Source organism: Vespa mandarinia, chromosome 9 (assembly GCF_050613455.1).
Source record: "Vespa mandarinia isolate Hongniang chromosome 9, ASM5061345v1, whole genome shotgun sequence".
Taxonomy (NCBI): domain Eukaryota; kingdom Metazoa; phylum Arthropoda; class Insecta; order Hymenoptera; family Vespidae; genus Vespa; species Vespa mandarinia.
In genome coordinates, this window is record NC_140818.1 from 8,703,420 (window position 1) to 8,731,029 (window position 27,610).

The 27,610-nt window shown below is 34.0% G+C and overlaps 3 protein-coding genes across 19 annotated transcripts in view; 2 read left to right on the forward strand and 1 right to left on the reverse strand.

Moving 5' to 3' along the window:
* LOC118439998 (dynein axonemal intermediate chain 7 homolog) lies at positions 1-22,985 on the reverse strand. 15 transcript variants are annotated; one of them, XM_085659376.1, is made up of 18 exons: positions 15,626-15,985; positions 14,401-14,869; positions 8,037-8,211; positions 7,237-7,260; positions 6,974-7,156; positions 6,079-6,265; positions 5,816-5,956; positions 5,642-5,716; positions 5,394-5,593; positions 5,118-5,290; positions 4,638-4,904; positions 4,405-4,566; positions 4,167-4,320; positions 3,790-4,075; positions 3,638-3,733; positions 3,306-3,527; positions 2,830-2,937; positions 2,542-2,750 (listed from the first exon to the last, which is right to left on the reverse strand). In XM_085659376.1, the coding sequence occupies exons 5-18, from the start codon at positions 7,045-7,047 to the stop codon at positions 2,610-2,612; spliced, it is 2,286 nt and encodes a 761-aa protein (XP_085515502.1). In that variant the 5' UTR covers positions 7,048-7,156; positions 7,237-7,260; positions 8,037-8,211; positions 14,401-14,869; positions 15,626-15,985; the 3' UTR covers positions 2,542-2,609. The 15 variants fall into 15 exon arrangements, with proteins under 15 accessions (XP_085515510.1, XP_085515502.1, XP_085515500.1 ...); XM_085659374.1 differs by lacking the exon at positions 15,626-15,985 and adding an exon at positions 15,032-15,175; XM_085659384.1 differs by lacking the exons at positions 2,542-2,750; positions 15,626-15,985 and adding an exon at positions 1-75 and having other exon boundaries at positions 14,401-15,175.
* On the forward strand, positions 11,009-16,576 carry LOC118440001 (fatty acyl-CoA reductase 1). The gene is made up of 10 exons (XM_085659385.1): positions 11,009-11,103; positions 11,323-11,535; positions 11,665-11,913; positions 11,994-12,139; positions 12,216-12,325; positions 12,709-12,901; positions 13,243-13,491; positions 13,948-14,124; positions 14,252-14,332; positions 16,278-16,576. The coding sequence occupies exons 2-10, from the start codon at positions 11,323-11,325 to the stop codon at positions 16,354-16,356; spliced, it is 1,497 nt and encodes a 498-aa protein (XP_085515511.1). The 5' UTR covers positions 11,009-11,103; the 3' UTR covers positions 16,357-16,576.
* LOC118439997 (uncharacterized) overlaps positions 18,336-27,610 on the forward strand; it is a 10,835-nt gene continuing 1,560 nt past the window's right edge. Inside the window, exons 1-7 of one of the 3 annotated variants that reach the window (XM_085659372.1) lie at positions 18,336-18,389; positions 24,536-24,608; positions 24,710-25,551; positions 25,635-25,892; positions 26,029-26,906; positions 26,968-27,135; positions 27,238-27,478. In XM_085659372.1, coding sequence (XP_085515498.1) covers positions 24,847-25,551; positions 25,635-25,892; positions 26,029-26,906; positions 26,968-27,135; positions 27,238-27,478 — 2,250 coding nt within the window. In that variant the 5' untranslated portion in view covers positions 18,336-18,389; positions 24,536-24,608; positions 24,710-24,846. Of the gene's footprint in view, positions 18,390-19,434; positions 19,488-22,325; positions 22,522-24,535; positions 24,609-24,709; positions 25,552-25,634; positions 25,893-26,028; positions 26,907-26,967; positions 27,136-27,237; positions 27,479-27,610 lie in introns of those variants that run through there. The other 2 variants (XM_035862388.2, XM_035862387.2) reach the window with 2 other exon arrangements.

Below are 27,610 nucleotides of genomic sequence, written 5' to 3' on the forward strand. Positions count from 1 at the left end.
CAAACGTCTTATCTCATGAAAGTCATCGGGCCTGAAGAATACTAATAAGATATCGGGCTCGAATCACAAACATACCTGCAAATAACATTGTTCCACAGAATTACAAATATTTTTGCTGCGCAATGGATTAAGACGATAAAACAGTGAAAAAGCGATGACAGACAGAGAGGAAGAAAGAAGGAAAGAGAGAAAATATATAGGTAGAAAAAAAAATGTAAAGAAAGAAAGAGTGAGAGAAAAGAAGATAGATCCTTAGATTAATATTTAAATGAGATATCTATTTCCAATACGCTACGTGTAAGGTATGTCTTTCTGTATGATTAAAAGTAAGCTAATTAAGTGAGTGCCGCGTAAGTTTCCTAGACGTATCTTGTGTCCGCTAATTGATCCGAGAAAAAGAGTTATAAGATTTGAAGAAAAGGAAAAAAAAAGAAAAAAGAAGAAAAAAAGAAAAAAGAAAAAAGAAAAAGAAAAACAGTTCACTAACGAAATCTCGTTTATTGGAGTAAATCCTTTGGTGCTCTCAAATTATCCATGCCTTTTTTTTCTTTTCTTTTCTTTTGTCATCTTCTCTTTCCTTTCAATATTCTAATTTTCAGTGACGACAAAAATATTAATGATTTATATTTTCATAAATGCTTCTCTATTTAAATATAATATTTCATTTTTGTATATATTGTATACATATGTAATATTTTGTTTATATAAGCAGACTTGACAGCTGTATTCGCAGAGTCAAAAATGATTAGAATTAAAGTAGGTGGTAGATTAATAAGATGGAAAAAAAAAAAAACAAAGAAATAAGAGACGTTTATGATCTTTCTCGAATTAAAAAATTTATTTTCATATTTTTCATTTATCCTTTTGATATTCTTCTTTTTTTTTTCTTTCCTTTTTTTTTTACAAATTTTCAATACATTCCGTACAAATATTAATGAAATCCATCGGATTCGATATTTTCCAATTTATTTCATTGATACGTGACAAAATAGTTTTGTATAATTATTGTAAGTTATGCAAAGAGAGGGGAAAAAAATAACTAACTGTTAATATGTTATACCACACGGGTATATAAATTTACAAATAAATGCGGTAGTTTTTGTTAGATAAAGCTGATGGATCAGCTGGCGAGTATTAGTGTAAGTAAAGCGCTACTGCGCTTTCGCAGATTATTAACACTTACACGTATACGAAAACAACGATATATCAGCTGTTATTACGTACGAGTACGTCCCTTGCAAAGAAAATGCATATCCTCGTTGCTCGTTGAAACAACGATTGTTTTTTTCTTTTTCGTAAAAGTGATAGAAAAAAAAAAAAAGAAAAGAAGAAAGAGAAAAAGAAGAAAGAGGATTGATCAAAATCGTAATTGTTTCAAGTAAAAAAAATTAAAAACAAAAGCAATCGTAACGTTTTCCTTATCAACGAGACCGACGGGTTTTCGTTCACTTTGTTAAAAATATTTTCGATTTAACGTCGCACTCGCCGAAGGGAAGACGATTCGACAAATTGCATGCATACGGGAAAAAGATCGACGGTTTAATTTTGTCAGCTGATTCATGATACGATCACGCAAGTTTCTTTATAACTACGAAATCAAATCTTTGGAAAACCAAAGATTTCTTGACATTCTTTTCCCCCTTTTTTTCCTTTAGTTTATACGCACACACGTAATATATAAAAGAATAGAGTAAGATACAAAGAGCTGAATGTAATAAGAAAAACGAAGCGTGTGTGTGTGTGTATATGCGCGCACGTGCGCTGTGTGCATGCGTTTGGGTGTGTGTGTGTGTGTGTGTATGTGCGATTGTGTAAAGTCAAAGGAAGAAAATGCAATAAAATAGGAAAGCACAAAAATGTTAAAAATATGAAGGGAAGCCATACGAAATCTGAAGCTTTCATTTTGTTTCTTTTTTTTTATTTTTTGTATTTTCTTTTGTTTTTTTCTTTGTTTTATTTTCTTTTATATTAGTGCATACAATTCATAACTCATCGAAAATCAATATAATTTTGCTTCGAAGAAAAAACATTTTTTTCTAATTGTCGAAAACAAAAGAGAGAAAGAGAGAGAGAGAGAGAGAGAGAGAGAGAGAGAACAATTATTGATCACCGTTCGACACCCGTGACATGTAAAACAACTTGAAAGATCGAAACAATGTTATGTATTTAAATAAAAGACCCTCTGTTTGAAGAAAAAAAAGAAAAAAAGAAAAAAAAAAAAAGAAAAAGGAAAGAGAAAAGACACTACATAAGAAATAGAAAAGGATTATCTCTGTGCGCCCATTTCATTTCGCTAGCATTTAAGAAATGCATGAAAAGAATAAAAACTTCGATTCCTTTCATCTATTTTTCTCACATAAATTATTCGATCGATCATTCCCAATGATTTATGATATTTTCATAGAGATTCTTTCTACTTAGGGTAATTCCGAATGAATTAATTCTTACATGGGAAATGAATAGAATAACATATGCATATATATATATATATATATATATATATATATATATATATATATATATTTCTTTATTCATATATTTTTTCCTTTGTTCGGTGATTCTCGTCGGCGATAAAGTTAATATAGGCTAATAGAAGATAAAAGAGAGTTTTAGGACGACATACTTATCACGTTAGTACTTTTTAGCAATCTTGTGACCGTTAGAGCAAGCTTGTAGGAGATATCTTTTATCAGCAGACGACTTTTAATTCCAGCATTGTGCAATGCCAAATGATATAGATCGGCGTAAAACTATAAAAAAAAAAAAAGAGAGAAAGGCAAAGAAAAATATGGCGAATAAAATGATTAAGATTTGTTATGTTTAGCACACCTTCGCACTATCGCCATCTATAGGAACATTGGAAAATTCTGGGCTGATCTCGGTACATTGAACAGCAATCGTTTGAGAAGGCGTCACTAAAAGTGTGATATTGGTACGCTGCAAATGATAAAAACAATAGATAGGGGATATAATGATTAGCAAACGATAACGTTCTCGAATGATTTGGAATCTTTGGATCGTTCCAAAGATATTCGTTAATTTGAAATAATAAGAATTTAGAGGATCGAAGTGTTTTTTTTTTTTTTTTTTTTTTTTTTTTGAGGAAAATCATATGCTAGCGGCTATTCGATTACGTCAAGGCGATGTATGTGATCGTCGTTTCTCATTGCATATTCATATTATGATTGGATTATATGAATTATCTAGAAGAAGCTGAATAAAATTATGAGAGAAGATGGATGAGGAAGAGAGAATATAGATGGATAGAAGAAGGAAGAAAGTTAATCGCGTATGATCAAAATTACCTCTTTGGCGACGCATCCATGAAGTTCTTTAAATTGCAGGACGATTTCACGCGAACATCTCTTCACGTTCCACCTAGACCAGGAAAATGTATAAGCCATACACAATAGACCTATGCATTCTTGCAAGTGTTTCTGGGCTACTGGATGCTTCACGGAAAGTCCTTTTATGTAACTCGCCGCATCTCGTTCCGGAAATAAATCGCAGCCACCTTCTCGCATTTTCTAATGCGTTTTCGATATTACGAAGAAATTAAAAAAAAAAAAAAAAAATCTCTCAACTATTAGATAAGAAATTGGAGAGTTATAAACGGAAAGATTAAATTTAAACTCACGTCTATTAAAAAGTTCAATTTCATATATATGCCAACGATATTTTGAAGCGCCGACGAGGTGCCTCCGACCAACGAATTCAAACATACCGAATCCTCCTAAAAAAGATTGACACACAAAACAGAAATTGATATAACTCGTAACATTGGCATACCCTGACAACAAATTCCGCTTGAACTGTAGCAGCTGTTATGTTAAGAGTTACTCCACCGCCACTATTCCTTCCCATTTCTGGCCTAAGTTCCCAACTTTGAAATGGCAAATTGATCAGTTTATATGCCGCCAGGCCATGAATTCCAAATCTCCCGGTGCGGAATGTGATCTGTTGTTTATCTTCGTTGAACTTTATGTCATGGATGTCTTGGGTCGACCAAATATTTTTCTCAGAAATCCAATGAGCCACCAACGGTGGTTCGAACCATAAAACCGTATCCGGTAATCTAAGATAGATTTGAAATGAAATGAAATTCATCGATTCGTTCTACCTACATTTTTACGATAAAATATGTTTCCTTATAAGAGAGAATGTACTTTAACGTAACCAATACGAGAGCCTCCATTGCAGTTTCCAAAGCCTTCATCTCATTCTCGATCACTTCCGGTGTTCTCTCGGTAGGCGGTACCGGCGGTGGTGCCTTGTACGGTTTGTAAAACGGTACGTGCTTCAGTTCTTTCGGAATTTGCACTAGAAAAAAAATGAGATCCGTTCGAATGGATATCTCTGTATATTTATCTCGTATACATTAGAAATTGCGAACGTGCGCATTACGAGTGGTAAGAAATATATCTCTTCGCATGTCCTTAGGCTGAGGTGGCTGATAAAGGAGATCTATGTGATAGATACCACCTAAGATTTTGTACTTTCGTAGATTTACTTCCGTCTTTTCGCATTTGGTAAACAACAACTTTCTAAGTTCCTTCCTTAATTCCTCTACGAGATAAAAACTATATCATCGATGATTGTATCCCATTAATAAGAAAATGACAAATTATTTATATTACCTTCTTTGAACAAAATGATTTCGTTCGGAGTCGGTAAATACGGGAGCGGTTCTATTTCCTGTTCCGATTCCGGTCTCTTTATCCGGCCATATTGACTACCGGTTTTTCTTCCTTTCTTATCTAACTTTACCGGCACCACCGGTGCCGGATTCTCCATTTTCCATAGCATAGCTTTTTTCTCTTCCATCCTCAAACGACGTCCCTCGACTTGTTCATCGCGTATTTTTCGTTTCGTTTCGTATTCCTCGGAGCAAAAAGTGATAAGATCTGAGAGAGGAAAAGAAATGTCCTTCGAATTTTTGAAATTTTCATACTCTCTCTCTCTCTCTCTCTATATATATATATATATATATATATATATATATATATATATATATATATATATATATATATATATATATATATATATAACGAAAGAGAAAGAAATATATAATTATACGCGTTATATAAAAGTTGAATAAAAATTCAAAGTTTTTTCACCCATATTCATTCGATATTCCTCTGGTATTTCCGGCATAACGTAAGACGTCGCAATGTCTGAATAATGATCGTAATCGAGCCACAGTCCACGGACAGCCATACAGTAGCAATCAATGTCCGGTGGTATCTTTATCGTCAGATTTATTTCCTCGAAGTGAATCTCGATCGATTTTCTGTCAATCGGATCAAACGAATCCTTCCTAATCTCGGTCCCTCTACGTTCTAGGATTTTCGTTGATCCGAAAAAGAAAAGAAATTAAAAGGAAAAGGACGTACCTTTCTTTTTCAGGAATTTCTTTAATACTGATCGGTAGTTTAATCAAAGCCCATACGCAACAAATGAGATGCTTCGTTATTTTGACATAAGTCGCGTTCTTCAGATCCACTCTAAGCATATCTCTCTCGATCTGACGTAAAAGCCGATAACAAGCTTGGTCTATCCAATTTTGCAACTTCGTCCTAAAACTTTGCCTAACCTATTTTGAAATCGCGACTATGCATTTGCATATTTAATCGACGCTTACCATTTTACATTCTTCTATGTAATCGATAGATCTCGTTAATGAGAAATTGATGATTTTATGAAGCTGCAGCAATAACTGAAAATATGCACATATGATTTACGAAAAGCGTCTCAACCGTTTATTTTTCTTGACCATCAATCAGGATGTGATATAATACGTTAAAAAAAAACATACGTATTGTACGACTTCGTTTTTTTCCACAACCAGTTCCATGTTTACGTCTTCGTCCTCTAACGACCAAAGGAATATGAATGTATTCATATCGGACAATTCAGCGACGTCTGGTAAATTTTCACACGTTAAGTACATAATCCACTGAAATTAATTACATTCAGTAAGTACAGATATTATGCTAATATAAGAAGCCTACGCAGATCAAGATATAAAGGCGGTTAAAAATTAAATAATTAAAATCTATAATACGTCTAAAGACGCACGTTTTCCATTTTCTCGGCGGCAAGAACGTGATCCATAAACGCCTTTTTATTTTCGTAAGTCACGAACCACGTCTCCTCCAATTGGATTTTTCGCATAGCCGTTTGGCTCTCCTCCAATAGAATTTCCTGTTCGGCTTTGTATTTCTCCAAGTGAATTTCTTCTTGAATATCCTTTATCAATTGCAATCTGGAAGAGTATTCGACGATCTTTTACATAAAGGACTTGTTCTTTAAACAGGAAAAAAAAAAGAAAAAAGAAAATAAAAGGAAACAGATCGAAGGGTCTACCTTTCCTCTTCGTTTTTAAATCTTGGCTTAGACACTCTAATGTAACTTTCGAAAAAGACAATCGACTTCAACGAATCGCCCAACATTATTTTAAACAAATTTATAAGAAAAAAAGAGAGAGAGAGAGAGAGACAAAGAGAGAGATCGTTTAAGACGATCGCTCGGAGGTACGAAACTAGACTGAAACTCATCGAGATTTAGAGGGTGTACGTTAGAGGGTTGGTAAGGGGTGAATTGCCGAAGTAACTTCAAGAGGAAGTGGGTCGAAAGCGAGTTGCATAGATAAGAAATGGAATTCTGCCAAACTCATATCGTGCGAATTTTATGTTCGCACTCGGCTACAGTATACGCGGTCCGACCGTAGATTCAGGAAAGGAGTTATCACGACACACGTTTTTCCTCTGCACTGATTATTGCACATGAAAACTTGATTTCTGTACTCGTCCTGACAAAATTTCAACCGCATATTTTTGTATTATCAAGCAAAACTTAAACTATGACTTTTCTTTTCTTTTCTTTTCTTTTCTCTTTTCCTCCTTTTCCTTTTTTTCTTCTTCTTTTTAGGAAGAGGAAAAAAAGAATAGTAAAATCGTTTACAATTTATTACCTTATTCTTTCGGCCTCCTCGGCAGCTGCCACTGCTTGCTTCTTTTGCAAAGCTCTTCTTGCCTTTTTAGTCATCTTTCTTCGTTTTTCAGGCAAACTGCTTAACTAAAGCGATCGGTTACGATAACTAGAGATTTCATATTAATCAGCCCTCTTTGTAAAACTTGTGGAGAACGCAATGTACCTGTACAAATTTTCAATTAATTTGCGATCGAATTTTAATATATAAAGAATCGAAATAAATTTACTAAAGATAAAATTTACCTGTTCGTCTATCCATTCTCGTATCTGGAACACAGAAATACAATTACTTATCATTTTCCTTCCTGGCGATTATCGATTTTAATTCACTATTAGTTTAGCGAAAGCTAATAATTGCGATGGATCAAGGTGATAAGGCGGAGAGCGTGTGTGTGTGTGTGTGTGTGTGTGTATGTGTGTGTGAGAATGAGAGAGAGAGAGAAAGCAGCAACCTTCCTAAATTGCAGTTAATTTCCTTGAATTATCGATTCACGCGAGGTCTAACATCAATTTCCTGCTCTGCCAAATGTAAAGTTACTTCGGTAGACTCTCGAAGAAGGTTTGCACGAAAGATAGGCTCGTTTTCAAATAAATTGTATTTAGCCAAGTAAGAAAGATAAAAAGAAAAGAAAGAAACTACGAAGTAAAAATAATTTTCAATCATTCGACATCGATCGACGATACTTTTTCGTAAACTTTTTCTTGTTTTTTTACTTTTTTAAATTGCGTATGGGTATGTGTATGCATGCAAAGTGATTTACATAATGACTTAAAAATTGTATACAAAGGAAATCGAGAAACTTATAACCTTATAAATAAAGTATCAAAGTTCAGAATCGAATTCGAATCACGAATTAATCAGATTAAATTATTTTCTGATAATCCTTAAGTGAAATACTTAAGTATTCGTCTAACCATTAAAGTAATAAAATATTTATCAGATCGGTCAAAGTTTAATTGAAAATAAAAAAAAAGAAAGAGAAATATAAATATTCATCAGAAAGCATGATCATTTTTTGGTTATTTTTAATTATCATTATTACTAGAACAGAAGCACGAGGAATTATTCTTGGCTTTGGATATTCCCACTTGATAGCAATTTTAGAATCCTCTTCGTACTCGTCGTATATGGACTCTTCTAACGAGGTATCCAACTCGATATCATTCGAGACAAGTTTTCTTTTTTTCCTTCTACCTTTTTTGATTTTTACGCCGTCTCTAGGAGGAAAAAGAAAAATCAAAAATGCAATCGATTTACACACAAATCCAAGATCAATCTCAATTTCTTCAAAAGTTACGCGGAGGTAAAGTGTGTAAATTCCGAATGAAGAATGATAGCAAGAGAAAAACAACAGTTTTCTCCTTTATGTATTATTTTAAATGCTTGAATGTGATTTAACGAAGCATCGTTAATGAACTACAGACAATGCATGATATTCGTCTGGATTCTTTAAAATATCGAATCCAATATACACCAAACCGGTTTAATTTTCTTTCGGGTTATTTGCATATCCAAACAAGCACTTGTATTTTCTCTCTCTCTCTCTCTCTCTCTCTCTCTCTCTCTCTCTCTCTCTCTCTCTCTCTTTTCTTTTTCGGCTACTCGATCAAAGTCATGACTTTACGTAGGTAGTTCGTTGAAACGTCGAACAATCAACATCCATTAAATATCCACATTGAGTGCTCGACAAATTGACATCGTGAAATGCTTTTAATTATAGAAAGAGTATATTATATTTTCATAAATATATTTTTAATGTCAATTTTAGGACAGACACTATCTTAAAATTATATCAATGATCAAAATCTTTTTTCTTTTGTGTTTTTAATATATGATTTACATACATATATATATATCGAACTATACAAAGAGAGAGAAAGAGAGAGAGAGAGAGAGAGAGAGAGAGAGAGAGAGAGAGAACGATGATTTGACGAGTTTAGAAATTAGAGCGACTAACTTGATATAAGACATTTTGGAAACAGATGGTTCGGTCGAGTATTTCATTTCGGACGGGTATGTCATGTCCGTCTTGCTCATACTTTTATCGATATCGGTACGATTCGAAAAGATCATTTTGAGACTTTCTTTTTCCGTATCCATCTAAAAGGTTAACCGATGTAGAATATTTCTCGTGAAAAATTTTAATCGTCGATTAACAAAAGGATTATATCATAACTTTGTTTATTACATTTTCACTTTGTCTATTATGATCCAAATATCATCATTCACTTAGAAACGTTCAATTTATTTCAATTAATTAAACGTTTTAAACAAACTAAAAAAGAAACGAGAAAAATTTAGAATCTGAAATTGGCTTTGAGGACGTGTAAACTCTCGAATATCGAGAGCGAAAATAATAATACATACATCGTATTTAATTAACAATGGAGAGAGAGAGAGAGAGAGAGAGAGGGGGGGCTGTCGTCATATTCTACAAATAGCAGCATTACAAAAGATTATAGGAAATAAGTCATGCTTTCGTTACTTTTTCTCTCTCTTTTTCCGGAGTTCGCTGTTACCAGCGACGATTGACGGAGTGTTTTAAAGCGACAAGAGATAAGAAAACATTTAATCATCGACTGATGTTTGCCACGAAATCGTAAGATTTTTATGGAATCGTCCATTACCTTTTTGTCTCCTCCCTCCCTCATAGATACACACGCATGTATATATATTTACGATATTGACAAGTTATTCGTAAAATTTGTAATAATTTGAAATAAAATTAAAGATACAAATTACGCGTATGTAAAGTTTTACTTTATTGATAAAGTTACGAGGAAATCAATTGGTAATGATTTGTTGTATATATAAACTTTTTTAGAGCAATTACTTTTTGTCAAATTATAAAACTACAAATCTAGATAATTTACGACCAATCAATGAATATTATATCTATTGTCTAAATTTTCCCAAATGACCATTTATCTATCATTTGGTATTTTTGTTGCGTCGTCAGGACACAACTACGAGAATGTTTTTAAATGTGCGTCTCGTATTGGATCAGTGATGATAGTTGATTTGCACGAAGAATTTCTCTCGTCTCTTCATTGTTGTCAGAGCTTATAGAATCACCGGTCGCGATGAATAGAGACGGCGTCACTAGGCTAGAATATCGTTGAAGACCGTCAGCAAAATAACGCTCGCCAAGTTGTCGCAAATTAATGAGAAAACGCACGTTCTTTTAAAGAATCCCTTGAGGTAGATGCGCGTTAATAAATATTTCGCGAATTGAAACTATCACCGTATATTCGTTGAAATAAGATACAATTGTTGATGTATTTTGTATAATGATGAGTAATTAATTATACTGGCTATTTCTAAAGGAATAATAGCCAGTAATATTTAATAAGACTCGAGAGTCTAGATATCGTGAGTCTAAAGAATGTAACTTGATTGACTTTTTCGTTTCTTTAGAGTTAATTATTCAGACAGACTGTAGTGAAAATAGGAAAGGAAATGAAAAGGGCGGAAAGTATGATCTGAGTATGAAGTATGCTCTGAGAAAAAGTAAGGAAAAAAGAAATTGGTCGAGAATGGGTCAGGATAGTTCATTGGAATATTTGAATATTTCATGTGTGCCCTTTTGTTTTAGTGATCTTATAGACTAGAGATCATCAATGGATATTTCAAGGCGCCAGATAACCTTCGATTCGTCGCGTCTAAGGGTTTACTTTTATTATTTATTTATTGCCCGGCCCGATGTCATTATTGAAAATTACGTACTTGACTAAGAATACTCAAGTCCATATAAAGATGGCCATATATTCTTTATCTATCGTTTTCTTAACAAGAATGCAACGAGTTCCTAAAAACATCCATTTCTAATAGTTATATATGATAGTTAAAATAAAGCATTATAAATAATGTACGTGTGTTAATAATTTGCATCATACTAAAATTATATATTAATGTGTATATCATACATATGAAATGCTTTGCTCCTTGAACTGTAAGAATGATTGTTATTTTTGTATTCAATATCATTTCCTGTGTTACTTTGATGTCGAAACTCAGTCGTTTCTTTACTTTCGTGTCGAAAGTATGTTCTTAAGGTGCGAGTCGTACATCAAGACCACTTTTCACGATCGGCATCGAACTTTATTTTGGTGAATAAGAATACAAATATAATTTTATTTTGACTTGAGTGAACAAATAGAAAAGAGAAAGAAGAGAAAGTGAGTGAATGATAATTTTTAATTATTTCTTTTTGCCTCTGTCATAAGTAACTTCACGCTCGATCATCTTTTGCTATATAGCTGTGTGTAACGTGTGTATGTGTATGTATTTTTTTTGTTCATCGCTAATCATTATTGTCCTCATTTCAGATGGAGAGACAACAAGAATATGAAATCAAAAACATATCGAAATTTTTCGCCGGAAGGAGCATTTTTATAACGGGTGGCACCGGCTTTTTAGGAAAAATTTTGATCGAAAAATGTTTACGTTCGTGTCCTGACATAAAAGAAATATTTATATTAATGCGACCGAAAAAGAATATTACAATCGACGATAGATTAAAGAAATTATTCACATTACCAGTAAGTGCTTATACATGTATATCGATTAAAGATGGATCAAAGATTATAGAGTCGTATAAGACGTATACTAAAAGACGTATTAAAAAAAAAAAAAAAAAAAAAAAAAATATTAAGCCAACATTTTTTCAGATCTTCAATAAACTCAAAGAAATGAATCCTTCTGCTTTTGAGAAAGTGATTGTTGTAAAGGGTGATGTATCAGAAAAAGATTTAGGATTGGATTCAATCGACAAACAAATACTTATCGATAATGTATCTATAATATTTCACATTGCTGCGAATGTTAAATTTAACGACAGTTTACGGAATGCTATTTTCACCAATTTAAGATCGGCAAGAGACATTTGCTTGCTGGGGGAAAAAATGAAAAAATTGGTAGTAAGTAGATTAAAAAAAAGAAAGAAATGAGAGGAGAAAAAGAAGGATAAAATATTTTTGTTCCATTCCTTTTCGTAAAGGCTCTCGTGCACATTAGCTCAACCTATGCTCATTGCGATAAGTCCTGTGTAGAAGAAACGACTTATCCAGCAGAAATCGATTGGAGACAAACTATCGAAATAACAGAAAATGTCGATGATCACATTTTGACCATCTTAACTTCAAAGTACGTTTCCCATGTTATCGATATTATTTTCCTTCAAAGAATATCTTCCAAAGAATTTGGAAATTTTTTTTTGCAGATACATAGGAACGTTACCGAACACTTACATTTTCTCAAAGAAGTTGGCCGAAAACGTGATAAGTGATTTTTCCACTCGATTGCCTTGCGTCATAGTGAGACCGTCGATAGGTACATTTTTTTCTATATATATATATATATATATATATATATATATATATATATATATATCGAGATCATCTTTACATACATTTCTATTTCATTGTTACGCATTCGAAAGAAAAAATAAAAGAAATTAATCGAGAGACTCGTTTTTCTCATGATGACATTTTTCTCATGACCAGAGTTTTCCATATCGTCGACATATGTAAGAGATAGATTTCCTGGGTAATACCCAATCGTTCTCAGGACGTGTAATGCCTTCGTTCGCTTACCGATCGAAGAGTTTGAAGGCATATAAATTCGAGGTATCGATCAGTCGGTTCCTTGAATTTTCACATGAGACGTCAACTGCGACGACGTTTTATCTATTACACCATAATATTTCTTTATAGTCATATCGACGATGGATGAACCAATACCAGGTTGGGTAGACAACTTTAATGGTCCAGGAGGTCTAATGGTCGGTGGTGGAAAAGGAATATTAAAAATACTTTACGCAGATCCAGATAAAGAGCTTGATTATATACCCGCCGATATCGTTATTAAAAGTTTTATAATCAGTGCCTACATTCGAGGACAAATGTCGTAAGTTTTTCTTCAATATACAATACAATACATTGTATTTGTTTTATATTATAAATCACAAAACGGTCGTTGATCTAACGACTGGAAAATCCAAATTGATAAACGTTGGGACCGTTTAAATTAAAATATTTTCTCATTTACCACTTATGTAATCTAATCGACGTATTAATATCTACGTAAAGTTAATGTCAAAAACTAATCGTTAATAAACGATTATAAACGATAACAGGATTTATGTTCGTTTTTTTTTTAAATTCAATCGATTAACGTATATATTACAACGTTAAGTCTGAATATCTCTGACATGTCTCTTTATAATATTATGGTATATTATGTCGTAGGGTAACACAAAATCCAAAGGTCGAAGTTTACAATGTTTCGTCGTACAAGATAAAGAAAATCAGTATAAACGAAATGGTTAGGATGTCTTTAGAAATAAACACGATAAATCCATTGGAAAATCCCATATGGTATCCACATTTGTCGATTACTGTATGTTATATGTATTATTACATCTGCGTAATAATTTTCCAAGTGTTTCCGGCTTTGATATTAGACCAAATCTTGAAATTTTCCGGACGTAAACCGATGTAAGTGTTAAGTCCATATATCTAAAGACTTTATCTAAACTAAATAATTTTTTTTTAATCGTATATATCATGACAAAAAAAAGTATGTGTCTTTTCATATAAAGTGGTCCATTGCGATAATATGCGAGCGAATTTCTTTCCTGTGATACATCGTATAAAACAAAAATATTCAATGAGTGGACGTTTCCAGGGCGAAAGCCATGACTATAAAGCCATGATATATAATATAATTTATACGTTATATATATATATATATATATATATATATATATATATGTTATTTTCATCGTATGTTAACAAAGGGACATGGTTCAATACGATAAGCATGATCAATTTTTCCGTACGTTTGTTATTTAAAGAGAAAATGATAAAAAATAAAAAAAAGGATCGTTGGTTAGATAATATTAATTTATAAAAAAATTGCCCAACAGTCATTATACTTTGTTGTCAATTTAGGTTACTAAAACTGCAAAGGAAGATCTACGTTGCCAATATTTCCTTGTCTTACTTTATGATGAACTATTGGCAATTCTACAACGATAATTTAATGTCGGCGCTATCGAGACTATCTGCCGAGGATAAAAGAGATTTTAATTTCAATTACTCTCAATTCAACTTATATGAATTCTTACAGTAGGTTCTGGAAGTATAAACAAATTAATAGAATGCTATAAAAGAGAGAGAGAGAGAGAGAGAGAGAGAGAGAATCAGAGAGAAAAAGTTGCAGAAAAATAACATTATACTTTTTTTCTTTCTTCAGGACTTCTTTAAAGGGAGGTAAACAGTATTTGCTACACGAGGATGAGGAGAAAATTGATGAGAATTTGCGTAAGCTAAATAGGTGAGAAAAACATTTTTAATGGACAAATTTAAAATAGCGATTTAATTCCCTATATTGTATATACTTACGAGAGGAACTATTGTTGATAATGTGTTGCTCGAGATTATCGCGATGGGTCGCAGATGTAAGTAGAAAATATTCTCAGAGGTAACTCTCGAATATACGAATCACGAGTCTCAAGGATCAAGACCTCGTCCTCGAACAGAAAAATCAACGAATTAAGAAAAATGTAAGAAAGTCGAAGGGTACGAACGAAACTGTCGTCGTGAGATGTCTGAACTGTATCCGGTCCGATCGTGAGTTTAGTCGGTGCACGAGTTTATTCGCACCGACTGTTTGGTCGATCGCAATGTCGCCTGGCTCTTTCTCTCTCTTTCTCTCTTTCTAGCTTCCTCTTTGAAAACTGGGTCACATAACTGCCGCGCTATCGTCGCTTCAACGCATACCGAATAATTATCGAATAGTTTCGTCGAACCTTCAAAGTTTCGAACGTGCGATAAACGACACGTGTTATTGCGCCGACAATTTTTTCATTTTCTGAAAAATTTTATTTCAATTTTGTTATTTATTTCTTTACTTTTTTTCTCTTATTATACGAAATGCTAAGATCAGTATCTGTATAATAAATATAATTGCAGAAGGCAGAAAATTGAAAAAACGAATGTATACGTTCCGTTGACTTTTCGCAATGATTCTTACTAATGAACACAACGCTCAGCTCAATCCAAATATTGACAATGCGCGAGTTCTCTTTCGACTCCTCTTTCTTCGATCGCGGACAATAAATAAACATAATAAACAAAGATGATGATAATAGGAACGGAGGAAGAGAGAGAGAGAGAGAGAGAGAGAGAGAGAGAGAGAGAGAGAGAGAGAGAGAGAGAGAGAGAGTAGCAGAAGTGAGATAAGAGGCACGTCACGTTCGACACGTAGGAAATCCCCGAGTAAAATAATCGCGAATTGTTAATGCATTTCTTCGTTCTTTTAATGTGCTTCTACATATTTTTAACTTGTAAACGTCCTACTTCGTATAATCAATAATCAAAATAGATTATACATAAATTAAATAAAATAAATAAATAATTTATTTCAAGTTTACATAACAATGGCAAATGAATACAGTAAAGATAATACATGTGAACATCATAAATATCAAGTAAACGGTATAAACTTTGTTCATCAGTAAAAACGTGAACGAAAGAGCGAAGACAGATGATAGAAAATAAAGAGAGGGAGAGAGAGAGAGAGAGAGAGAGACGGTGAAGCAGACGAACGTTAGCTATGATTACTCACGTGCAAAGTAACTTTAGAAAGATTGCAACCGCAGAATACTGGCCCGATTAGTCAGAGAAACGGCAAATCCACTTTGACATTGGATGACTTAAACCTTGATTATTGTCGCGTAATGTCCTCGCCTAAGGCTTTCTCACGAAACGAAGGGAAACGGGCAACATCGATTTAGATCTTATAAGCGCAAGATTTAAATTACATTGGGAAATTCCGTCAATTATATCAATCAAATATATATATCGAGTGAAAGTGTAATAACGCCCTAAGGTTATCATATATATTATCTGGCGTCTATACGATATCAAATATTACTATGATTATATAACGCAATACATTACTTCTTCGAGCTATTATTAATTATAATCCTCTAACGAGACGTCCTTAATGTTATTCTAACGGGGATAGAAAAATGTGAATTATCATTAATCGGAAGAAGAAATTTACGTATAAAAAGGTATCTGCCTATTATATTATATCGTCATCTATTAATCTTTATTATCAATCAGATATGTACATTTTTACCATAGAAAAAGTTCGCTATTATTCTATCGAAAATAGGTAAAAAAAAAAAAAAAAAAAAAAAAGAAAAGAAAAAGAAAATTAAGAATCATATTCTTTTTCCTTTTTTTCTTTCTATTTTTTTTCTTTCTTTCAGATTATGGTGGATCGACAAGATAACCAAAACCTGTTCGTTCATCTTTTTTTTGTGGATCTTGTTAAAAATGGTATTGTAATCGTACTTGACAAACAAGTTCTCATTATAAGTCTACAGGGTTACGTCCATAAACAAAGTTTAGAAGCAATCGGTCTTATAACTATCCTTTATAATTACAAATAACAAGGTGGGAATAAAAACGGTGAAGAATTTTTTCTATTCTTTGACATGTAAACAATTGAAAAAATTCTTTCTTTTCAATTCATATTCTTTGGGTAAATAAATTGAGTTCAAAGAAATATTAACTAATACTTACTCATTTTCTTAGCTTATATAAACTCTATCCCTTTATTTCTCTTTTTGTTTTTTCTTTCTTCTTTTTCTTTTTTTTTCCTTTTCTTTTTTCTGTAAACACAAAGAAATCGCACTCGTAAAAATTGCGACATTGATTCGCAGCATCGCCATCGCACTACCAATCTATCCGATATATCTACAACAGCTATCATTCGTACGGCATTCTCGGAATCGACTTCGATTCCGAGATTATTCTTAGTGGAGTTAAGCAGTTATCGGTTTTACAGGAAAGGGAAAAAAACAAAGGGAGGAAGGGGATATGGCCGGCAGAGAAAAAAAAAAATAGAATCATATGCGTATATAATTAGATTTGCATTTTTCGTCTTTCCTCTTTCTTTTTCTTTTTTCTTCCTTTTTTTTTCTTCCTTCTTCTTTTTTCTAGTTTCTCCTACGAATTCAATTTTAGTTCGATTAAAGAAACGTATCTATCAAAACGAAAGATCGATTCCACGATCGACTCCTCCTATTTCACTTTTTATTCGACTTCTTCGTAGGCACGTTTTATCCCAGTGTGTCGATTCGATGTAATCAACGAGAATGAAAAAAAAAGGGACAAGAAAAATAGAAGAATGAGCAAATGAAAGAGTTAGAAAATCTAATGAGCAAGTGTTATAATCGAGCCATGTAGGAGGAGATAAATGTCTATATTGAAGTAGTTGCAGCGCGTAATGCACGGCGCGCTTATGAATATGAAATTTAATGTTTTCGCGGAAGAACTCGACGACGAGGACTCGAGGACGATTTCTTGGCATACTATCAGAACTCGAGAAAACCCGTTTCGCAATTCGGTGAAGTTTATCTACGTAAGTAATTAGAATCGTCTTTATACGACGAGAGTCCGAGCAAGTTACTTCGATCATAAGAAGTCACGCGTTCGGAATAATCTTTTAAGGCTTCTTAGTAAGAGAAACAATTAGATAACATTATCAAACTGTTTGATATTCAAAAACGAAGGCCATTGTCGATCGATACTTTTAGATTTCGAAGAAACTTTAGAAATATTAAATCGATGTGCAACGGTACGTAAGTGCGTTAGTGTATATGCCTTCGATTTAATCGTTTAAATATGTTTTGTTTTTCTATTTTTTGTATTATGTATTTTTTTATCTTTTTATTTTTAAACAAAACAGCATTAGTAGCTTATCATAGGCTGCTTATTATTTAAAATAATTGTTAACAAACTCGTACGTTCGTACTTACTTATTATCGTCTTTAAATACGCACTTAGTTTATCGTCTAGTCGCAAATACTCGTATTAAAGCGATTACGAATGTACGATGTTCTTCGTTAACGAGCATCCAAAGAAACGTCTTATATACCATATTTTGAGTGCTTCGCGATAAGAAGGATGTCGTGTCACGATAGCACACTTATGCACGTACATATGTACATACTACATATTGTTGTTTCTAACGAGAATGAATTTCTCATCGTTCGTTTCGGTCTTCCTTATCCCTCGTTATACACACACGCACACACACCCACACACATATATACATCTTCTTTTTTTCTCTTCTCCTTCTTCGAAACTTTTCAATTTTCTAGGATTTAGAAACTCGGATAAAATTAAAGTTTCTCGAGTCTCGTAGGAAAACATTTTTTTTAAGCATTTAGATACCTCGCAAATATTCTCTTTCTTTATAGTAAACGGTGACGAAGAAGTACGATGACTGGTCGGAGACATCAACGAGACAGATCGTCTGCGATTAATGATACTTTCACGGACTCTGGCACGCGCTCGTACGCGCGTCGTTTAACGTATGTAGATATATAAACAAGAATTTATTTAATAGATATATACGCATTCTAATTACTTATTTAGATATTTCTTTTCAATCGTATAGATACGATATCTAAATTCTATAGTTCAAATTTATTTTCCTTCGACGATTTTGTTTATTTTATCGACTAAAGGTTTTCATAAAAGCTTATAGACTTGGAAAGAAAAGAGTCTTGAAATTTTCAACGACTCGAATAAACGTCCGAGAGCGAAAGTGCCAACAAAGTAGTCATTAAGAAGAAGTATTTTAACGTGTACTCGCAGAAACACAAGCAACTCGGTCGTCGACCACTCCATTGAACGTGAAAACTCATTTACCCCGTTTACTTTGGACTTAATCGTACATTCAATCGATCGATCGGAACCTTTCGTTTCGATCGATTAAATGATTAAACGCTTCACGTATGAATCAGATCGATAATTATCGACACTTGCTGACTGTATATAAACTCCGGGCATACCATCGGCGAACGTGCCTTAGAATAGGATTATTTAGCGTATCAATATCGTTTATGTTCCTTATCGCGTAGAAAAATCTTATTGGTAAGGAAAAAAAAGAAAAAGAAACATGTAAAAAAAAAACAAATCTTTTTATACACGATATAAAACAATTTTGACAAGGACGAAGAAAAACGTCGTTTTATCTTTATATATTATTCGATTCTATGACGTAGATTCGGAAATTTTCAATTAAAAGTTTTACGTAGAATATCTCATGGTCATCATTTAATCGACACGTGTGTTGTAAGGACGTGATATAACGACGCGTGGTTAATTATAAATTTAACGAGTTTAAAACAGGCTAACCGTTCTCTCATGTCTCAACGCTTTCTACGTTTGCCTATCTACGTCATAAAAATGAATGGAAAACAATTATTTCACAAGTCAAATCTTCCCATACGATCTACGTTTCTCTCCTTCTTCATCATTTCTTTCTTCCTCTATTTTTCTTCGTTTCGCGCCTGCGCTTAGAATTACCGAGACACGAGCGATACCAACTAATAGCGTCTGCTAATTGTAAGTAGTGACCAGTCGTAGCTCGTTACTGCGCTCACGCATCGATTTCCTGATTCCAAGTAAGTTTACATTGACGTCAAAGAATCACGGCTACCTTTCCCTTGCAGGAATAACACAATAACAGGATTACACAATCGTAATATCGTTACATGGGTGAATTGAAAGAAGAAGGAAAAGAAAAATGATAACTATTCTTGGACATCCTCCCCTCTCACTCTCTCTCTCTCTCTCTCTCTCTCTCGCTCTCTCTTTTACACGGAGAAAATAAATTTTGCGCAACTTTTCACATTTCATTTATTTATCATTTATTTATTCATTTATTCATTCGTTCGTTAATTTATTCTTTATTAATATTTTCTTCTTTTTATTGAAACGAGTTAAACAATCGCGTCACGTATACTCTGCGGTCCAGTGAGCAAGTCGCTATCAGAGTTAACATTCACTCATGGTTCTCCCCCTTTTCCTTACGAGCGTACAGTGTCATTAAACTTCGAATCGTATATGGTTGCTGACTCAACCAACCAGATAAGCCACAATCTTTCAACAGAGAGATCCATTTGGAATTTCCAGAATTTCCATATGAATTTTACGAATGGTCGTTCGAAAAGAAATTCGACGATGAAATTCATTTTCCGGGACAATTATTAATCACAATATTTTTGTTTTCGATTCAATTTGTACATAACTTAAAGGTTGGCCCGTTTAAATCGTAATTTTTTATGGATTATAAATTTCGTCAAATAAGATAACTTTAATGGCTTTCGAATTAGAAGAAGTTAAAGATTCGACACAAATGACTCTACGTACATAAATACCTTTAATGACTTTAATGTTTTCTTACGAATCTCGGCGAATAAAGATATTGACTCATCGTACGTACGAAATCATCGATACGTTATTTAAATTGACTTTGGAAGGATTAACGAAAAAGAGGATAGAAAAAAGAAAATAAGGAAGTAAAAGAAGAAGAAGAAGAAGAAGAAGAAGAAAAAGAATCGAGAAGATTTTTTTCCGTAAACTATGACACTACAGTGACATTTCAATCTAAATGCCCATCTCGATAGAGTAGGATCTTCTTCGATCCTCGTGCTTCTCGCAATTCACGCCTATTATTTCTATCTGTTTGATCTTTCGAAATCGTAAATACTTTCGAAGAAAGCACGAAGTTCCCTGTACGATAATTCATGATTACGAATTCCAACTTATTCGTCCGATGCATCTGTACAGAGTGAAAGAAAGAGAGAGAGAGAGAGAGAGAGAGAGAGAGAGAGAGAGAGAGAGAGAGACGGATAGATAGATAGAGATGAAATAAAAAAAAAAGAGTGAGAGAACTGGTCGTCCTTCCTTCGAGTCGTTCGAACCGAGTTAGGTGCATGATTTCGTTCAGGTTAACGATGACAACGACGACGACGATTCGATCTCGAGGTTCTTTCGCGAGTTCGAATCTACGAAAAATGGAAAAACGCTACTCCCGATGACGTACGCGCGCTCAACATTCGTTTCTTCCCTCTCCCCAGCACGACGGCCTCCGGCACTCAATGACGTATCTACCATGGAATCTTGAAACCTATCATGATTTCTAGACAAATTACACATCTATTTTTATAATACTAATACTGGCCAATAATATAAGCTGTATCGTTATACGACGATTAACATCGCGTCACTTAATGTTTACGAAATTACATCGCGTCAATGACGTTACCTTTAGTGCTATACTTAAACGTCCGTCTCGCTTTTATCGAAGATAATAAATTGCTTTTTTTTTCTTTCTTCTTTTTTCTTTCTTTTTATTTTTTTCCTTTCATATCTTTCTTTTTCTCTTTGAAAAAGATGAATAATACGATGCACGAATGATCGTATCTTTCTAACATCGTAAAAAGTAATCGCAATTAAGAGTAATTATTTGCAATCGATAAATGCATTTATGAAAGATCCGAAGGATTTGTAAGATTTTCGTAATTAACAATTTCGTTTTCCTCCTCCTATATATACATATATATATATATATACACACACACACACACACACACACACTATATATATAGTTAATATAATAATATAATTATTTAATATAATTAAATATAATACGAATATAATGTAGTGTATATGGATTATATCGGACAAGGGAACGGAAGGAATTTGAAGAAAAACAAAAAAAAAAGAAAAAAAAAAAAAAGAAAAAAAATAGAAAGGAAAAGAAAATACCACTGAGTGTTAATAATTTTAAATGGTTAATGTTAATTCGTAAAATATTTAGAAAATGTTTAATTCCGTAAAAGCGAAGCGATTAGATAGTAAAACGAAGTGTTAAATATTAGAATAGTTACGATACTGGTGTCGCGCGGGACCTCACCGAGCAACAGTTGCGCAGTCGAGCATGCGTGTCGTGAACGAGCGAGCGCAGAGATCGGATATTCGTCGTTGGTGGATGTATAAATTGACAGATGCGATACCGCGCTCGGTTCGTATCGATCGTGATCCGATCTTCCTCGTCTTTCGTTCGACGACATATCGAACATTCTCTTTCGGCCAATGCACGTGTTGCGCGAGGACAACGGAACGATAAAATCACTTTGACCAGAACAAGTATCGTCAGTGTTGTCCAAACGATTGAAACAGACAAGTGTGTTTTAAATAATAATATATCAACAAGGACGAAAATAATAGATCGCTCGATCGATCGTGCGATCTATCGAATGAAAGAAAAGGAGCGAAGAACTTGATCTCTTATTCTTTTTTCTTTTTTTTCTTTTTCTTTTTTTCCTCCTTTTCTTCTTACATATAAATATTATTTTGGTGAACGAAAATCTTAATGATGAATTGTATGATCCTATTAAGGAGGATTATATGTAATAAAATTAAATCGAAGGATATCGTTTCTTTCATTTTTAACAATCTCATAGTTACAAGTTACAAGGATTAACGATAAAGATCGTTATTAAGGATATCGTTTGCAAGTGTACGAGAGGTCATCGAAATTATCGAAGCGACATTGCACGTGATATCGTTTATTGTCGCGCCGATATATAATTTAGGTGACTCGTGTGACGCTACCTTTAGTGCCACTAAATCATCTCGGTTTTATTGAAGGTAATGATATTTTTTTTTTCATTTCTCTCTTTCTCTCTCTCACTCTCTCTCCGTCTCTCTCTTCCTTTTTGGAAAAAAAAAAAATAACATATGCTCATTAGTTGAGTCGTACCGAACGTCGTAAAAATTAATCGCACAGTGAACTACAGGCAAAGAAAGAAACGAAAGAGAGAGAGAGAGAGAGAGAGAGAGAGAGAGAGAGAGAGAAATAAAAAAGACAAAAAAGCGTAGATATATTTTACAAATGTATGTAAATATATATTGGTTCGATACATAAATTTCGCGATATGATTAAACAAGGAGTTTATAAATAGTTCAAGAATACGTAATAGAAAGATTATTTACTACAAGTTTACAAACAAAACTCATACGTACAAATGGATAATTGTGCTCTCTCACGTGGTAAGCCGTGTGAACTCGTACCGTAGACAGACCGTTTTATAGATGTACACAAACAGATTATAGATAGAGATGTAAGAGCACGATTGAGAGAGAGATCGTTCACGGCAGACTTGTTTTGATGTACGTTGTGGAACGTAAATAGACTCTCGTGGCGATAATTGACGACGATCAACGTGATTACTGCAACGCGAATCTTTTTTTCTCTCCCTTTGTTCTTTTTTATTTATTCTTTTTTATTTATTCTTTTTTATTTATTCTTTTTTTTTTTTTATTCTACTCTCTATCCGTCGTTCTTCATCTCTTCCGCCCTTTATTTTTCCGTATCTTGATTCGATCGCATTGCCACACATTTAACCTTGTTATATTATTCGTTTCGTTCTAAAAAAAAAATTTCATTCATTTAGAAACATTCCGGGGGATTGAATTTGTATTTCAACTATTTACCCATTTCCGTACGTTTCAAATGACCAACTTACATACATTAAATCTGTTCGAATTGATTGTAACATTAATTAAAGTTATTACGAGATATTATTTATAATGCACCACTAGAGGAGCGCATTCTCAGACGCTTTTTTTTTCACTTGTCTAATAAGATTATTCAACTATTGAATTGAGTCATCGTTTGAATCTCGTTTGAGATTCTTCGTCGAATTCATTCGAGCGAATCGTATGAAAAGAAAAAAGAAAAAAAAAAAAATAAATAAAAAAAAAAAAAGAAAAGAAACACAACGTTTCGAGTATGTATTTCTTTTTTAGAAAGAACATGACGAAGAGGTCGAAAACAAGAAAAAAAACAAAGATACAAAAAATGCACTTTCGTGGAAGCACCAATGAAGCGATATTTTCAAGGATAGAACGTTCGAACGTTCAGATAATAAAAAAAAAAAAAAGAAAAACAAAAAACAAAGAAATTAACGGACGAATCATGACTCAAAGTAAAAAATTACGTTCGATTTCTTATCGTCGAGTCATTGTTTAATTCCGCCCGAATTTCAATGATTCTGTAATCACACAAGGTTAAATTTTATTTATTATATAAATATTATTTATATGTTAACAAAAATTTGTTAATCCGATTTAAAGTCGACGATAATATCCTTTACATATCTATACCAACAAATTCTATATGATGCGTAGAAGAAAATAAGTATTATCGCATATAAATGTACTAGATCTACAAGAGACATTGCATGCAAATAAGTAGTATTATTGTCTGGTCGCACGCGTCGAACGTTAAAAAGAAAATGTAAAATAAATGCACGAAGGAGCACGAGTTCTTTCCATGAAATCATGCAATTCGAGGGAAAAAAATATTGCACATATAAGCGTCGACGACATAGAACTGATTCTCAATCTTTCTCTCTCTCTCTCTCTCTCTCTCTCTTTTCCTTTTTTATCTAAGAAAAAATGTATTTAAATATAGAGTCAAAGTAACGAAAGAAACAGTTCCTCCGATATAAATCCAACGTAAAAGATAAATGATTTCGTCTGAGATAATGGATATAAGCGATTTCAAACGAGAAAGAACAAATTGAAATGAACCAATAAAAATTTATAAATCATAATTGGTATCGAATTGTTGTATTCTCATAGATGATCGTCGTTTCAGGAACGGCTATGAGATTGGTGAACTTGCGAGGATTGATTCGTGAATATCGTTCTCAAAAAAGTTACAAGACGAGGTGAGTTGTTTTAAATCGAAATGATCGATAATTGCGATTGATTTTAATTCGAAACTCGTTCGAACGTGTTTTTTTTCCTTTCCTTTTTTAATCTTTTTCAGAGCGTCGTTCAAAAGTATTAAATAAGTAGAAAAAGAAGAGGAAGAGGAGAAGGAGAAGGAAGGGAAGGAAGGGAGAGTAGGAGGAGGAGGAGGAGGAGAAGGAGGAGGAGCTAGAAACGAGTTGTCCTTCGAAAGATATGACGAACGCGAATACGATACCTAGCGTAAGGATCGACAAAACAACATCGTCGAATCGTTCCTCAGTTTCCGATCGTTCTGTCGTATTACTTCCGTACTACGAAGATCAAGGAAGTGGTAGCGGTCGTGAGATGTTGACCACCAACGAACAGACCGAAGACTATAGAAGGCTATTCATGAGACAAGACGATAAACGAGTCAGCGAATTTCAGGAAGTAGGCGATTTACACGAAATGAATCTGACCCAGAAGAAATTTGACAAAGTCATCGGTAGAATCGATTTACGATCTTTTCGTGAAATTGATTCGAGTTACGAGAAGATAGCGGATTTACAAGAGTTCGTTCAAGAGGAGAGATCAATGGATCCTGCGTTTGACGTTTTGTTAGAAAGACGAAATTCATTCAACGACGAAAATTGCGATCAGAATTCTTTGGACGCTCCGGATCTCGTAGAACGTAATTCGATCAAGATTAAATTCACTCGTAATTGTCCATATTCGAAAAATCCTACCAATTGGACCGCGAGGAATCAATCGGCAAATATGAGTATCACGCGTAAGCAACAGAACGCGGAAAAATCGTTCGCGGAATCCAAGGGGGAACAAACGAATAATGGAATATGGCGCATATTGGAGAATGATTGGCCGAGTAAAACTAATGACGATCAGGCGAATATTTTTGAGGGGAATAACTCGATGAATAAGGTTAGTAATTATTTGCTATTATATGATTCAAACAGAATTAGCAAGTAAAATTTATACAGTGGAAATATTTTTATCGATTATAGACTACAACCCCCATTCCATCGATCGTCGTGAACGATCATGGTGAGAATTCGGTATTGACGATTCTCGGTCAAGGTAATTCGATTGTTTCTCAAGCGACGAGAACATGGCCGGACTCCCCTTTAAGTTGCTACAACGTAGCAGTTTCTCGATCAAACAGTAGATGCTCGAGTCGCGCCCAATCACCAGGCTCCGGAATGCAATTGGAATCTCAGTTAATGCCATATAATGTTTCCGGTAGTCCCCTTGGCTCGCCACAGGTATTAATTGATACGCTCTTACTCACTCTTATTAACCAATATGATTCATTATTTTGCGAGTAATGTTCTTATCTTTCGCATCGGACATCTCTACTCATATTTATGTAGTATACTTATTTACATATTTTTTATTTAGATCGCCCCAACGTATACGCTAATGCAAGGCCAATCATCACCTTCGTCCTCGAGTCAATCTTACGGTGATACCCCTAGTCCATTGAATTATCAAACGCCGCTGAGTCAACAAGTAGAAGAGCGACTTCACGAAGATCTCGCATGTTTTTCCATTTGGGGTACTTTTCCCGATGATCAAGGAAATATTACTGGGAACGAAACCATCAATACCTTCGATAGCAATGAATTGCAATTGTTAGACGAGGTCCTTAGAAACCAAGGGAACGAATGCAAAGGAAACGAAGAAGCTCAAGTCGTACCAAGATCTAACAATTTCCCTAGCAGCTACGAAGATATAAGACCTTCTAGTGTAAAAAGTTTCGAAAATAATCTTCAACAAATTTCTAACGATACCGTGCCTCTTTCATCTCGTAAGAACGACATCCAAACCTTCCCGTCCACTTCTTCCTCCAATTATGGAAACCAACACCCTAGGATCCCTGATTATTCCACTAGTCCAAACAATTTCTCTTATACGTATGTTGGCGCGCAAAATCAAAGCAGCGATCTTTACGGTCTAAGTCAAACCGATTGTTCGAACTTTTACGATTACAATGACGTATGGAATGCCGGTAATGAAATGAGATATCAGAGTTCAAACGCGTTAGAACCAAGCACAAATTTAACATATACCAATGGTAAAAATCCTTCGAACGAAACAAATACGTGTTCGTTGCCTACGTCTCTTCAATCATTTTCAACCCTCTCATCGACTTCGAACGATATCGATGAGAACAAAAGGCGATGTTTCAGTACCTCGGAACTATCTTACGATGTCACGTTCAACGATTTTCAAATACCAAAGATGGTATCTTCATTCAAATCTAATCGGCCGCCGAGGTAAGTCATTTCATTCAAATAACATTTGTCGCGTTTTATATCCTAGAATTTGTATTGTTAGATCGAACGAAAGGTATATTGTCCCATGGCCATCCTTAAATTTACCAAGTGTTGGTGCAAGCGAGAGACTGAAGGAAGGGCTTAACCCTAAAGATGTGGAAAAAGCTATGATCCATTTGTTGAAGATACCAGAGGAAGAACTCGCTAAAGCAGACGAGGATGGCGATACGTTAGTAAAAATTACGAGATAAAATTTTTCTTTGACGAACCATAAACGATAATTATATCACTTTATTTTTTGCCTTTTCTTAATAATTTCTTATATACATAGAGAGCTGATGCGTTTGGTGGGTAATCCGGATGAGTTGGCGAAAAAGAAGGTCTATCTCGTACCATTAGTAGAAAGGTTAAGCAAGGTGAAGGATGCCTTATCGACGAAAAACAATCGTGGCGAGGACGCTCTCTACTTAGCTGCTATGAGTTGTCCAGAAATGCCCTATATAGCAGGTTATCTCGCGGCAACGATGCTTCAAAAAGGAATCGACATAAATCAAAAACTCTATCATACACGAGTAAGTAAAACGTTGTTGTCGTAGTCGCGGGGAAATTCCAAGATTAAAAATAGTAACGCGTTTCGTTAGCAAATTGAAATTCTTGGAAACCGCGACGATATTATCTCGGACGAATAGCTTTTATCGCGAATG